General features: G+C 34.9%; 1 protein-coding gene across 3 annotated transcripts in view; it reads left to right on the top strand.

Moving 5' to 3' along the window:
• The window catches only part of LOC110033707 (exportin-T-like), a 26,274-nt gene extending 11,701 nt beyond the window's left edge, over positions 1–14,573 (top strand). For 2 of the 3 annotated variants that reach the window (XM_020737763.1, XM_020737762.1), the window contains exons 8-14: positions 4,500–4,661; positions 11,256–11,429; positions 11,514–11,579; positions 11,894–12,004; positions 13,358–13,504; positions 14,278–14,446; positions 14,527–14,573. In XM_020737763.1, coding sequence (XP_020593422.1) covers positions 4,500–4,661; positions 11,256–11,429; positions 11,514–11,579; positions 11,894–12,004; positions 13,358–13,504; positions 14,278–14,364 — 747 coding nt within the window. In that variant the 3' untranslated portion in view covers positions 14,365–14,446; positions 14,527–14,573. The remainder of the gene's footprint in view (positions 1–4,499; positions 4,662–11,255; positions 11,430–11,513; positions 11,580–11,893; positions 12,005–13,357; positions 13,505–14,277; positions 14,447–14,526) is intronic. The other variant, XM_020737761.1, reaches the window with a different exon arrangement.
• The last annotated feature ends 1,560 nt before the right edge of the window (positions 14,574–16,133 follow it).

Genomic DNA, 16,133 nt, shown 5'->3' with positions numbered 1-16,133 from the left:
ATATATATATGATACCAGAGAAAAAAATACCCAAAATCACCAAAGAAATAATAACATTATTACTCAAATTCGAAAGGATTACAACCAAGACTCAGAATAGAAATAGAAATACAACACAGCACGATTCTCTAGCTATGGGAGGCAAGATGACCCGTGGACAATAGTGAGAAGGGGCAGGTCTAGGTGGCGTCCTACGCGTTGGTTGTAGGAAGGCTCGCAGTGATAGCAGGGAAGGGAGAGGAGGTAGCCGGTGGAAGGGTAGGTTGGACATTTGGAGGTTGGGGCTTGGGAGGCCCTAAGGCAGCAGGTTTGGGCTCTGTAGATGGCTGATGGCAGTTCTGCGAGGTTTGGTCGAAGCTACAGTGGATTGTTTAGGTTGTTACGGGTTGGAGTTAAGGTGGCAGAAAGGGAAGGGAAAGGGGGTTAGGGGATCAACTGGGGCTGGGAAGACTCACGAAAAAGGCTGTAGTGGGGAGGATGGTGACCTGCGGCTGGATTTCATGGGGGCTGGACAGGAAATACATGAGGGACTTGCGACAGGCCAGGGATAAGTGTAAGATTGTTGCGGTTGATTTTTTGATGGCGGGATGGTTGTTATCTGTTGCTGCTGGTGATCTGGATGAGATCTAAGATAGTCCCAAGGAGGGAGGAACAATTGTCCGGCTGGATTGTTGGCTAACTCTGGTAGGTGGCAAGGGGGTAAGGTGGCGGTGGAAGTCGTCGAGGATAAATTCTACCGGGGGATAGGGATACAGCCGGAGCACCACCCTTTCCGTTGGATACAGCTCACGAGGGAAAAACAGGAAGTCTACGACTGTCCTCGCAAATCTAAAATCAGAAATAATATAACTTGAAACCCTAAGAACTAAAAGCACATATAAATAGAAGTGGGATGGTCGAGAAATGCATGTAGGAAGGAGGGAAAATTCCAGCCTAATGAAAAGAGGGAGAAGGTCTGTTCAGCCCCCTCTCTCAATTGAATTGGTTCAGGCCAAACTGGTTCAGCTTTTGGAAGGAAAAACCCCCCGTGCGATCCTTTCGGGATTAGGGTAGCTTCGACCTCATTTGTCGAAGCTTATGGCTCCTCGTGGCACGACGTCAAGTCTTCTGGCACGTTGAACAAGTAGTCATTGTCGTTCCAAAGCACATTCTGATAGAAGAGGTATCCGTACACATTTGACACGACTTGAGTTGAAACTGTAGATAAGCGAGCATTTCCACGAATTAGGAATATCGCCATCCTAGTTGTAACTTGTTTCTTCCATTCCTCGTACTCAACTGGTTGCAAATGAGATATGCTGGTATGTGAGGAGAAATTCATTTTGGGTTGAAATCAGGTTTCGCCACTCTCACTGGCTCCTCAGGAGAGACCTCCCCACAGATAGGAACCAGATCCTATTGCAGAATTTTCATCCCCATCAAACTCCTCGAGCCTACTTCAAAGTTGGGGTTCATCTCTTCAGTTTGGGCATTTGACGAGGTGTCCCATGCTGACCTGAAATTAAACTCTTAATAACTCCATGTAATGCTGTCGACATAGCACACAATGTCCTCATTTCTGACATGTCAGACCTTCCTCTGTAGGGACAACTTAGAAGGAGGTCTAAAGATAAGACATTTGCATTTCTTTTCTCTATGGGGCCCTGTGTTTGATTTGGGCTGCTCAGACTCATAACTACATTGACCACTTACAACGAAGTCGGATGGAGTCTCTTCCACAAGCTCAGCTAGGACTAAGTGTATCTTATCCTCCTCAATTGGAAGTAGCTTCTCTTCGTTTATGTCCTCACTGTCTTTAGCGTCAGCGGTGTCTTTACCCATCTTTTCCTTGATGCCATGTTCGATGAAGTAGATCACTCCTCTGATTGTGTATTTTGCCTCCACATGTCCAAACCTGTGACACCTGCAGCATTTTCTGACTGGGATAGACTTGCGAATTGGCTTTGTTGGATAGTAGCAAGGGGGGTAGCGCCTAGTGTTGCGGTCTCTCCACTTTGGACGCTTGAGTCTGCAATTTTTTGTGGTAGTAAGTTGGTAGGAACTGACGTTGTGTTTTGCATTTCGTCTTCATGTCTTTTCGGTCTTCTCTTTGACCATTCAAGTCATGGTTGAGGGGAACCTCCCATTGGAATTCATCATCCATGTTCGTAATCAACCGCCGGAGTCGGCGGATGTCTCGTCATATCCCCTTCCGAGAAGCCTCAAACATGTATCTCATTAGGGGCATGACAAGGGTTTAGAGTTGGACGGTGAGAGAGGGTGTAGGAGATTCATTGAGGGTGTAGAAAAGTAATTTATGGTCGCTGATTTTGAAAATCAGCCAGGGAGAGTTAAGGCTAGGTGAAGATTTTGGCTAGGTTGGGAATAACAAAGAACAAAATTTTGTGGGGGTGGTTTGGGTGGGGGTAGATGCGAGGAAACCCTAGGATAGGATTAGTGTTGGGATAGCTCTGATACCAAAAGATACAGGAGAAGAAAATACCCAAAACCACAAAAGAATTTATGGTCACTAATTTTGAAAATCAGCGAAGGGGAGTTAGGGTTAGGTGAAGATTTTGGCTAGGTTGGGAATAGGAAAGAACAAACTTTTGTGGGTGTGGTTTGGGTGAGGGCGGATGTTAGGAAACCCTAGGATAGGATTAGAGTTGAGCTAGCTCTGATACCAAATGATACCGGAGACGAAAATGCCCAAAACCACAAAAGAATAATAATATTATTACTCAAATTCAAAAAAATTACAACCGAGACTCAGAACAAGAAAAGAAATACAACGCAATACGATTCTCCAGCTAGGGGATGCGAGATGACTCGTGGATAGTAGTGAGAAGGGGCATGTATTGGTGGCGGTCGACGGGATGATTTTAGGAAGGCTCTGCGGTGATAACAGGGAAGGGAGTGGAGGCAGCCGATAGAAGCGTTAGGAGGTTGAGGCTTGGGAGGCCCCAAGGCAGTTGGTTTGGGGCTTGGACATGGCTGTCGGCAGTTCTGTGAGGTTTGGGTGATGCTACAATGGAGTGCGCGGGTTGTTATGGGGTGTAGTTAAGGTAGCAGAAAGGGAAGGGAAAGGGGAGTTATGGGATCAGCTGGGGCTGGGAAGTCTCGCAGAGAGGGCTGTAGTGGGGAGGATGGTGACCTGCGACTTGATTTCATGGGGGCTAGATAGGAAATACAGGAGGGACTTGCGGCAAACCAGGGATAAGTGGGAGATAGTTGCGAATGATTCTGGGATGGCGAGATGTCTAGGATCTGCTGTTGCGATGGGTGGATTGGATGAGATCCATGGCAGTCCTAGGGAGGGAGGAACAACTGTCTGATTGGATTATTGGGCAGCAACGATAGGCCGCAAGGAGGGAAGGTGGAGGTGGAGTTGTCAAGGATAAACACCACCGGGAGATAGAGATTGGCGGGAGCACCACTCTTTTCGTCGGATACAATCTACGAGGGGAAAACAAGATGCCTACGACTGTCCTCGCAAATTTGAAATAAAAAATAGCATAAATTGAAATTCTTAAGGCCAAAAAATACATATAAATTGAAGTGAGATGGGCGGGAAATTCAAATTAGAAGGTGAAAAAATTCTCGCCTAAGGGGAGCCGGTTCAGCCCCCTCTCAAGTGAACTGGTTCGGGCCAAATCGGTTCAACTTTTGGAAGAAAACCATGATATCTTTATTAAATAACAATTAATTAATTAATTAATTAATTAAAATCATCCTTTTATCTCGATCGAAAGCGCCTCTCATGCATGCAATCCCCCCCACCCTCCCTACAGACTTGATTTGGTTCATACACAGGAGGGCTCCCTTCTTCTTCCTCCTGCAACTTCAATTGTTGCTTATTCGATGTCACCTCCTCCATCAGCTGCGAGAATCGACTCCTATCACACACGAAGTGCTCATTCCTCTCAACAGAGCTGCAAAGTTCTTCTTCTTCTGCTCCTTCAATCGTGGCTCGACAGATCACATCCACAAGTGGCCTTCCTCCTTCCTATGCACACGAGCACCATGTCGCTGCCCTAAGCTGCTAGATGACACCTCCTCCTAGACCAACCACAGTGTCATCTCCTTCGCCCCAGAGCTGCTCTACTTTACAGGTAAGTAGACTGCGATGATTTAAAGGGCGAACTCACCTCTTTGAATTCTGACCCCCCTCGCATCCTCTTCCCTCTATTCAACTCTTTATTTCCTCTCCCTCTATTCCATTTCCTCCCTTCGACTCCCTCGGAGAAATTAAATGAGGCATCACACTCAGCTCTTGATTCGATCGATTTGGCCATAGGCTAATACGAGATAAATTTGCCTTTAGGCAATAGGATTTTACATGCTGTTGAAGTTGGTTTTGCTTCATGTCCATTTAGAGGGTTTCTGCAAATTCTCATTAGCTTGAGCTTTCAACTTTCAGATTTTACTGCCACGTACATATATTTTTCATTTTTAATGTTACATGTATTCTCTTGTAAATTTGTTATGCTATTATAACACTGTGTTCATGGTTATTGCAGCCAAAAGATATGGTGGATTTACTTGTTCTACTCAATCAAGTGATTTGCAAATTTGGCACCTCTTTGGAGAGCATATTGGAGGAAATATTCCCTACAATAGCAAGCCGAGTATTCCTTACGCTATCAAGAGAGTTCCCTTCTGGTCATGCGAGCAATACAGAGGTATAAAATGGTTTGCACTTCTATATCTGATAATGTGGATGAAGCATGAAATTAATGTTTGTAATATCTTTTTTGCCTCTTTTTGTGTACTCTGTCCTCAGCTATACCATGTAAGATTTGTTGTGCTTCCTGGATGATTATTACTTTTAGGTTAAAGAACCTGTAATTTGTGTCATGCAGCTTCAAGCTTGTGTTTCTATATGGTGTAAAATTTGTCATATAAACTGCTCCATGCATGGGACTTCAAGTACTTTATCTGATGTAAAATTTATTTGTTAATTGAACAAATAGAGCTTTTATGACATTTATAATTTGTATGGTATCAGCTAACTAGTTTTTATAGATAAGCTTGAGAATAGTTTTTAGCTTCTTTCTGTCATCTCTTTTATTGTAAGAAATAACATTGATGTAGCCGATTATCTTTTTTTGGTTTTACCGTTACTTCATATGGGAGATCAGTCGAGGAAAGATGTGCAGGATATTGGCCTATTCATGTTCACTTCTAAAACACAACTTTTGACACATCAAGTATTAATTAATGCCTTGTATACCGGAAACAGCTAAAATTTGTGTCATTTTCACTGGGAGTATTGATGTAATTTAAATTTTTATCACATGTAAAGTCGTTTTTGTGACAGTTATTATTGCTATGATTTTCCATATAATGTCTTTGTTGACTGTTTAAATTATATTCTTCTATGAACCATAAGATGCAATATATATTATCTTGTTGAAGATCATAGCCACTTCTCATTTTGCTTGCTTTATCCTGGAACTGAAGTATTTTTACTGAATTTTTTTCCTTGATGGTTATCCATTTCTAAACAAATTTATTATTTTAACATTTATTATTGAATTGGTTCGGTTCCAGGAAGTTTAGGATTAGTTTCCATCCCCGAGTATCCTTTCATGTCAGATCTTTAATTGCAATTGTAATGGAAAAATATCTTTTTATGTAATTTAGGTGTTATGTCATATTTCTATTAGATAAATGGTATTGAACATAGAAATTCTATTATAGCTTTATTCTGGACCATTAGTACTATTTGTTTTAATTCATGTCATTCTAGTAAACATGGATTACTGCGTTTGAATTCTTTGCCACTCTAATTGGGTCAATGATAGATTATAGTTCCCTTTACAAGTTTAATTATTTATTTATAATTATACATATTTGTTGGATCCAAAATTTATCCATGGGTGATATCAGAACCTTACTAGCACGCTCAACGAGAAAGAATACAAAGATTAGAGAGAGAGAGAGAGAGAGATTATGTTATTTAGTACAAAAAGATTGCCCTTCTCGTGCTCTATCCCTATGTCCATATTTATAGGTTTGGATTGAGATTTAACGCTATAGGAAATGCTACATGTTGAGCTATGTAAATAAGAAAATATTTAGCAAGATTGAATTGTTGCTATAAAACAAATGAAAAAATGGCAGCTAATGATAAATTGGAATGAAATCTTCTTTAAATAAGGTTATGAGCACATTGGTTGTAGTTGCGTAGATGAAGTAGCTGACATAGCTAGTGAAAGTCAAAAGGCTAATGACTAGCTTATGATTTTGGATGATTATGTTTCAAACGAGTCTTAATTTTGAGTATGCTTTGATGAGATCACCATGCTCTTGGCGAGTTCATGGAAGTTATGTCAAATTCATAATATTCTTGGTGAGTAATTATTTTTTATGTTTTAGGCTCGGTAGGGTTATTCATAATGTTTTTTGAACCACATCTTAAGGATATTTTATGTGTAATTTTTTTTTAGATCTTTGGAAGATAACTGTGAGAAGAGTAATAGACTATCTTTTTCGTTATGTTGATTCTTATTACATCAAAATTACTTACCTTTTTTAAAAATGGCCTATTTTATTTGTTAAGTTAATTATTCTTCTTTTCTTTGCAAAGATAATAAAAAGAATTAGTAAAATATTTTACATTTATAAGTAATTTTTTATAAATTATTTTGCCATGATCGGTTGTCGTGTTGACAATGATGTTATTTGTCCTTTTGTACGCATCAGCAGCCATAGGTTTATATCTGTGAGTGTAGAGCTCTCATTTGAACGTTGTTCAATTTTCACCTGCTTTTTTATTTGTCTCTAAAACTCTCTCCTTTCAAAATGGCTAATATTCCCATTGCTAAATTTAATCTTCCATAAGAACAACGGGTTCAAAACATCCTTACAAAATATAGGAAGGAGAAATTGGAGCGAATGTTGAAAGGATAGGAATAACTAACTCTTTGGGGAGAAGCTGCAAATGAATAAGACCCGTTGATATTGTTGATTCAGCGATTTCTGTTGACAAATTTAATAATGCTTTTTTGATTGAAGTAGGTTGCGTGCATTTAGTTCTTCTTTATGAGCCATTGACAATCTGTTCTTTTATTTTTTCATTAGAGTTGATTGTTGCGCCTGATGCTTCATTAATTTTTATCATGATTGCTCTAGATTTTATTTAAATTTACTAATAAAAAATTTATATTTTACATATTTCCTTTTGTTAATATTGATTAGTTGACTTTGGCTAAACCTTTTGTGGAACAAATGATTTTGGTGACTTCGATTGATCTACATGTGAAGTCAAATACTAGAAGATTATTATTGAAGATAAGCTTATAAACTAATCTTATTGAAGATAAGCATATAAACTTTCTATGGAAAAAAATGCTAGATAAAAAAAAAGTTTGTTTGAATTATTTGAGTAGTATTTGCATTTCTTTTTTTTGTGTTGATGAGTGAATTTTTAAGCAATGATATGGATAATTCCAAGACTAAAATTTTTGCTCTTTCACTTGGGGCTAAAATTACAAAGCTTCTTTGTTAGATTATTACTTTGATCCTGCCTTGGAATTTGAGTTTCATTGATCGCCTTAAACTTTTTTACATATTCTTAATGACAACTCACATTAAACCGGGCACTACTTCTTTAGATCTTCATTGATGTGAAGTCTAATGACTTGAGTTGGCAATCAAATTATATATTTGTCGAAGGTTACAAACAATTAACAAAAGAAGTTATTAATCTGTTAGCTCTATCAAGTAGAGTGAAGTAAAAGTCAATGATCTCAAAGAGGAGAAAAATAAAAGAGAATCAACTATCAAGGTCGTTGAAGACTTTATCGAAGATCTATCTAGAAAAGAGTCGGCTTTAATCCATGCGGTTAAAATTAAAAAAAAATGCTAAGATCTTGGCGCATAAGAATAGATATATCTCGAGAAAGGAAAAGAATGGGAAGTTACTTATTTTTTGTCTGTTGAAATGGAACTACTTTAAAATAAGTTCTTAGAGACTTTCATTTAGTTTGCCGACTACAAAGAAATTTTATCTGCCGAATTTGAGGAAGGCATGTGATGAGGCTTGCGCTTCGCATAATATGAGCCCCTATCAAGGCATTTCTTTCCTAAATTTTAACACGGCATGTATAATTAGATCTAAGGTTTTTCTAAAACAAATATAAGTGGCTTTTATGTACATAGCACACAATTTTTATGTATTTACATATCTAACATCTTAACTTTCATAATTACATGCATACCACCCAAATCCTTAACATCACATAAAAAAATATTTCCATCACTATATTGTTACAAAAGAAATACAACTTTTTATGCATAGATTTATGAGACAAAGTGTAAATATCAATCTTTGGGTGTTAGATTTATAAATACATAACAATTGTGTGGTATGTATGTAAATTTTATTAAATATAAACATAAAATATCTAAGAAATATTTTTTTTTTGCACATATAACATACAATTAAGGATTTAAAATTGTTACTAACAAATCTAGTAAATATTGTTATTAATTGATATTGATTAAATAGGCGAAAGATGGTTGAAATTTATTTTGAGGGTGAATGAGATAACATGGATACAAATGAGGTTGAGATGACGGAGAAAATAAATTATTATGCTGATGATTTTAATGATGGCTCATTGGGTGAAAATAGTTATTGAGATTTTTGAATTTAGAATGTCTAACATTGATAGCTTGTTATATTCTTACTTTGATGGATGATAGTATGAGCGAGAAAGAAACTAGTTCGAACAAATACTTTTTGAATTGTTATATTCTTATATCTTACTTTAATTTTTGTATAATTCTTTTTATTTTATGAGTTGATGTTTGAATATTATCATGTTACTTTTTTGAAAAATTTATTACTTTATTGTATTAGGTTCTTAATATACTACTTTTCAGTACATACTTTGAACTTAGTACTATAATATTTTATTGCACAATTTATTAATTTTGTAGCTCATGCCTCTAAACATCTCGGACAAAAATTCCTTAATATTTAATTGCACAATTTAAAACATTGGGATGATTTGATCGATAAGAATGTCATTCCTTCCAAGTATAATGATTTATAAATTTAATAGTTGGTAGCAATTGAGGTCGTTCATTACAAGGTTTTTTTCTTCTTTACTGGTAATGAGTTTTGCACTTCTGAAACTTTGAATGAATTTTTATGGAGGGTAAGTGTGGTGGGGGCTGGAATTCAAGTTTTGCCATTGAAATTTTTAAAAGATACATTTAAAGAATAACATGTGTTGATTATGTTTTGCCCGGTGATTAGTTTTGAACTTGAATGACTTGAATAAAAAGTTTAAAATAATATTCAAATTTAGTTTCAAGTATTTGAAATTTTTGTAGGAATAATTCCCTAATTTGATTGTTGTGAAGATATAAAGAATATTTTGCTTTTAAATTTAATAGATATTTTTATCTTTATATTATGACTCAAACAAAAATGTTTGAAAGATAAATTCTTTAGGCACATATAGTCTAATTTTGGTCCTTTAGCTCTCCTCCATGACGTAGTCTCATAATTTTTAAATTTGACCTTAAGCTAAGATCACTTCGATCCAAAATTTACGTTAATATATATCTCTTTAATCAACAAAGCGCACATTTAGGAAGGAATATTTTCTAATGTTGATTTAAGCTTTCTTCAAAATTCTAGGTTGAATAACTCAAAATAAAACTTTTAATTTAGGTCAAATCTATAGTACTGTCCCTTGTTCTTCACCAAACTTTCCTAAAGTGACAAGTTCAAGTTTTTAAGTGAGGTAAATTCCTTGCTATTACTTATTGAATTCGCCCTTAAACGGAGCTCAACATGTTGTCACACGCTGAATTCAATTTTAGCAATTTGGAATATTCATGTGAAAATTAATAATTTTTCATTCAAATATTGAAAGTTCTATACAAAGAGTTAGAAAAGAATTCTCCCTTTTTAGTGTAAAAAAATATTTAGATCATCTTTGCTTCTGATCTATGGTTTTTTTTTTTCCTAGAAAACTCAAGTCAGTAGACCCGTAGTCTGACTTACTCTTTGACGACATAAGATCTTTCCCATTTAGAACCTAACTTTTTATGCACGGATTATCAAACCATAGTATTCAATTTTCTCATCATTTGATTCCTTGCATTGACTATTTTTTTCTCTTACATTTGAATTATAATATTTTCTCCCTTTTCTTTGACATCTATTTTATAGATGCTTGATTATGGGCTCTTCAAGTAATTTTATCACAACATTTAGATTCTCTTTTATTTTCTCTTCATTGATTGAATTCTCCCTCTTAAAAATTGAAGTCGCAACTATCAGAGGCTGTGCAAATTGTACTCTACAGATAGCAATGCTTCTATTTAATGTAACAATGCGAAGGTTGTCTGCCCAGTCACTGTTAGAGTTGTTTTAGAGTCTAGAGGATGAAAGACATAATTTTAATCTATTTGCTTTTGCGCCTTCAACCTTTTTTTACAAAAGATTCAAATTTTATTTATTTTCAACCTCCGTTGCCAGATTATTTTAGGATAATGGAAACAAGTTGAGTTGTATTATTTAGCTTTATCAAAAATTCATTAATCTTCTTGTTTGAAAATTGTGGCTTGTTATTATTTATTATAGTTATTGATAAATCATATAAAAAATGATGTCAGACCAGATAAAGTTACGATAATTTCTACTCAAGATTTTTACTAGTGATTTTGCTTTAGTCCACATCGACCACTTGATGGAGGAAAATGACTAATAAAATCCATACTCCAAACTATAAATGGCTATTAGCTTGAAATTGAGAGCAGTTTATTAGAACTTTAGAATTACTTTGGAGCAAAATTTTGACATTGGAGATGTTTCTTAGAGAACTCTACATCTTTTTTAAAGATTGATCAGAAATACTCTTTTTTCAAAATTCTATTTGTTCGAGTTCTTCCATCTGATTGACTTCCGTGTTCTTCTGAATAAGCTTCATTGAGGATTCATTTCTCCTGCGCATTTCAAATTAGTGGAAGTTGAGGACTCACGTGACTTCATTTTCTGATGATGGAAGATGCATTGAAAGTTCATTGTTTTGAAGTTGTTTTTCATTACTAGGCTACACTATTTTAAAGTTGGTTTCCATAGCATACCAAATAGTTTTTTCATTTGAACTTCTTGTATAACATTGATTAGTACACTGTTTACAGCTCATATCATCCTGAGAAAGTGAATGATCGAGCAAGGCACTATGAAAGAAGAAAGATTAAAATTTTTATTTCACATATGAAAAAGTTTTTTTTTTTTATTCCTGCAGGAAATGCGGGAATTGCAAGAACTTCAGAAAATTTCATTTGCTTTCATTCATGTTATGGTAACACATGAGCTCTCTTCCGTTTTACTTGCACAAAATAGTAGGGGGTATTTGGATGGTATAATGCAGTTACTGTTGTTAACCTCATGCAGTCATACAGACGTTCTAGTGAGGAAGGTATGCCTATTGTCATTTTTCTGCAGAATAGTTGCCTTTTAAAAGACAAGGATGATGTAATACATATTCAACACTTTTTTCCAGATCTGTGTGCAGATTTTTGTTAAACTTATTAAAGACTGGTGCTCTAAAGATATTGATGAAGACAGGGTAACTTTTCCTTATTTTCATTTGACAGTATATATTAAGTTGTTCTGTCAGCACGTTCTCCTAATCGTTCATAAGCACACACAACTGCAAGCACATTCATTTAAGCGTAACTGCATAAACTCACAGAGCTGCCTGCATTCTTGTGCCCAAGTGTCTAGAAGTTCTTGCATGCATGAAGCATCTTTATGTGCAAGTGCTTTTATGTTCTTTGGCATTCTTTGGTGTTTTCCCTAAGAAGCACATGTACTTGCGCTAAGTATACTGAACTTTGATTTAAAAAAAAGACTGAATTTTTGGGCATATTAACCATTCAGGTTCCTGGTTTTCGGAGCTTCATTATTGAGAAATTTGCATCTAATTGCTGCTTGTACAGTGTCTTGGACAAGTCATTCGAGTTCCGTGATGCTAATACGGTAGGAGTATCTGTATGTTACTGCTGTACTTCTTTTAAAAAATGTAAATATTTTTGTCCAAGTCATGCGTATGTTTTTTTTTTTTTTCCTTTTTGTTGTATTGTCCAAATACCTAATTGCTTTGTAAAGGATTATACTGGATAGGCTTTGGCGTTTTGTACCCTCTAGTTTTTTAGGAATCTGCCTAGGGCTTTAGAATCAACTTAATACTGCAAGTTTTCTATAAATATTTGAAGGGATCTTTTTGAGAGTGTAGCAACTAATATTTGATTGCTGCTTTTATACGACGATGCAACCATCATAAATACAGAGCCTTGAAAGAAATAACAAAAAAAAATACCCTGAGATTGTGACTCTTCAATTAGATTTAAACAAACAATTTCAGAAGATATGCTGATTATTACTTTTTGTATAGAATTAACAAGATACTCAAGAAATCAAGTAACTAAGCGCCTTAGAATGAATGAAAGAAGTTTTGATTTTATTCAGGTTAATTTCCCAGATGCATTCTTATGAATGGTTAAGTAAATTTTTTTCTTGTAATTGTTTACATTTGTTTCTATATGCTGGATGAAATTATTATGATTGTAGTTAAGTTAAAAAATTCATGTTCTTGAAGTTTTTTGATACTTAGATGAACATTCACTTTTTTGTCTTGGCACAGAAGTTTTATTCAAGGAGTCCGTGGCTTAAAAAGGTGTGCCAAATGTTCACGATTCCTGCCAGTTTGGGGATTGTGAAGGATTGATTTATGCAGTCTCATACCTTTATTTTATAGAGAGTGGTCGTGTGATTCAAACTTGTGACCTTTAGTTATATAATATATATTACTTAAAACATTGTTCAAGGAGTGCTATCCAATTTTGCAGCCCTTTCTTGTCATGAAAAAGATGCATGTTTAAATATATTATGATGGGTGCATTTTAATTTCGCATTTTCTGTTGACCTTATTTTTTGCTGCTATTAGCCTACAATTGCTACCTTTGCTATGTAGTTATATTAGTTCTAAGTGGATGGTTCAGAGCCAATTTTTCATGTGAAGTTTTTCGACTTTAGGGGTGTAGATAGGTTATCTTGGTCATAATTGTGCTAGATAATCATATCTACCTGACTGAAAATAGTTGAAAAATCATAAATTTCCTGCACTTCTCTTTCTATACTGTTTTCCATTCGTTGGCATACACATCATGAATTTTAATTCTTGAATATTTTTTTGGGGCATTTACATATATACAACACAATTCTTATGTATTTACATATCTAGCACGTAACCCACTTATTTACATGTATGCTAAAACTTTTTCTTCTTTTTGTCAGCTGCATCTAGACTCATTTGCAACATTTTTTTTTTCTTTTTTTGGTCAGCTGATTCTTTTTGGAGAAATCTTATCAGCCCAGAAGGTAATGTATGATAAGTTTGGCGATGATTTCATTGTTTATTTCGTCTCCAAAGGCCTACTGGCTGGTCATTGTCCACAAGATTCCGCAGAGCAGTACTATCAACATTTACAGGTTCCTTATCGAAATTCTTTTAAGCAATTTACATTCAGTCAAATCATAGCTGTTAGAGAGGACATCTGTAGATATTTCTTTATTGAGTTGCGTTTAAATATGCATTTTTTGTGGTTTTATTTACATTTGCATTAGGCAACCTCTAGATTTTCAGTGGTTAGTATGCCATCAAGTTACGAACCTAGCCTCGTTGTAGAAGGAATGCCATTAAAAAGAAGCAGAATGTAGTCCAAGATCCTATACTACTGCGCTCTTGTGATTTTGGTTGACAAGTCAAGTTTACTGCTTTATCTCAGTGTTATTTTGACATGCGTATTGATATCATAACTAACTTAAGCTTTCTGCACTTGCAAATGCAGTTAATAATTGCATACAGTGCACTTGATAAAGAAATTTGCTTCAGTTTGCTTTACAATTTTTTGAAGATAATTGCATACAGTACACTTGATAAAGAAATTTCTTTATATTTCGGTTAAATTACTAAATTTACCTGTAAACTTATCTACAGTTCTTCAAGGCTTCTTGAATATCCAAAGCTATTGCTAAGCTCAGTTCTAAATTTCATAAAAGCTTAAAGAAATTGCTTTGAATATATGTATCTGAATAATTTTCCATTTCTCGTCGTTGGCATAATCAAATTTGAGCAGAGACATTGTTCCTTTCAAATTTATTTGATCTCATTGTGTAGTAAACAGACAACTGCTTAGGCAACCCTTTTTTTTTTGAGTTCTTTCCATGCACTTACTCCTTATATGTGTACCGTTTTTGAACAGGGAAATGATAAATCATTTAAATCTTTCTACCAATCTTTGATTGAGAACTTGAGACAACAGCAAAATGGAAGACTTATTTTCAGATAGCATTAATTTTACTAGTAGCTTGAGACAAATTTTTTATCGCTCCAGTATTAAAGTTTGTAAGTATTTCAACATTCAAGTTCAGGTGATGAAATCAACCTCACTCTTCTTTAAATTCCAGATTTGATTTCTACCATGTATTGATTTAATTTATTGATTATCCAGGATGCAGTTTCTCCTGTATAATGCCTGCAACATTTTTGATCATGAAGGTATGCTTCAGCTGCGTTGTTGTGTCAATTTCTAAGGTTTTTAACCTAAACTGAATTATGTAAATTTATATTTTTACTTACTAGAGTTGGGCTTATTTGTGAAAAAGTAGTAGTCATTGTTTTTGGTGAACTAGTCAGAAAAATTTCTTGGTTTTTATTAGCGAGGACGCTTAAGGTCTGTTTGGGGCAGCTGCAGCTTATCCAGCTTATGCTGATAAGCAACAGATCCGGATAAGTTGGCTGACTGTTTGGTTTGTTCGTTTGAAAAACAGTTGATTCTGGATAAATGCTCATTCTGCCCCTGTTCCGGATAAGATGTTTGATTTGTGCGTAAGAAAAATGATTTGCAATTTTTTTTGGTTAAATGAACAATCTGGCATGCAAAAGTTTTAATGTTCTCAACAAGACTGCAATATCTATATTTTGCTATTTTAGAACCAATTAACCCTCTTCACTTTAATTCGACACATAACGACCACCAAAAAATTTCTATTTACAAATTTACCAATCTTCTTAATGCAATCAAATAGGGGAGATCAAAGTAAAGATTCATGAATTCATAGAAGAAAAATTTACTCATTTTCCAATCACAGAGAGGGAAATTCGCCACTCACACACACAAAACAAGGGAGAGAGGGATCATGGAAATCGTATAAGTAAAATTACTAATGATTAAGTTTAATGTATCTTTATCTTTTTTTTTTCTTCTGTAACTGTTAGCTTGTAAATTTGAGGCCGCACTAACATCATCTCCCTGTGATCCTTGGGAGTGTGATGCCACTTCAGTGATCTCTGGCAGGGTCCGGGTCATAATTTTCTATGTTTGGTCTCTTACGACCCGATTAGGTTTAGAATTAACTAAGACCGGAACGGATGGCCGGACGGTGGAAGTAATATCTTTGTTATTCTATTTTTATTACTAACAATTTAATATTAAAAAATTTATGAAAGAGCTACTAAAGAAAGAAATTAAAATTGGCAATTAGAAATTTGTATATTTTTGTTTGTTGTTTTCTTCTCCTATATACATTTGTATATTTCTGTTTGTTGTTCTCTTCTTCTATGCACATTTGTTTCTCTTCTATTCATCTTGTTTTAAGAGCTCAAAATATAAAAAAAGTTATTAAAGTGACATAATGAGTTTTCTAAAGATAACTCAAGAGTAATCACACTTTTAAACTACAATAACCCAAGAAAAAGAAATCATTATGCATGTTGGTTTTTCACATCTCTATAAGAAATTTTATAATATATTAGTCTTTCATATTTTTATAAAACATTTGATAATATGTTAATGTATGTATTTGATAATATGTTAATATATGTATCAATAATCTTTTCTAAATAAAAATACTAAAATCTTCTATATGTATTTACTTTAACTTTATTTTATACACTTTGCATATATATCTATCTCTGTGAGGATCATCATAAACAAAACCTAACACACTCTTTGCCTTTATTGCTCTGTCGGCTCTTGTCGCCACAGCGGTTATTGATATAAATATTATAATTGTCTAGGGTGGAAAGATCCTTATATGCATCATGACCGATGTTATT

The sequence above is a fragment of the Phalaenopsis equestris genome, unplaced genomic scaffold, assembly GCF_001263595.1.
Source record: "Phalaenopsis equestris unplaced genomic scaffold, ASM126359v1 Scaffold001263, whole genome shotgun sequence".
NCBI classification, from domain to species: Eukaryota; Viridiplantae; Streptophyta; class Magnoliopsida; order Asparagales; family Orchidaceae; genus Phalaenopsis; species Phalaenopsis equestris.
This window is presented reverse-complemented; position numbering and strand designations above follow the sequence as displayed.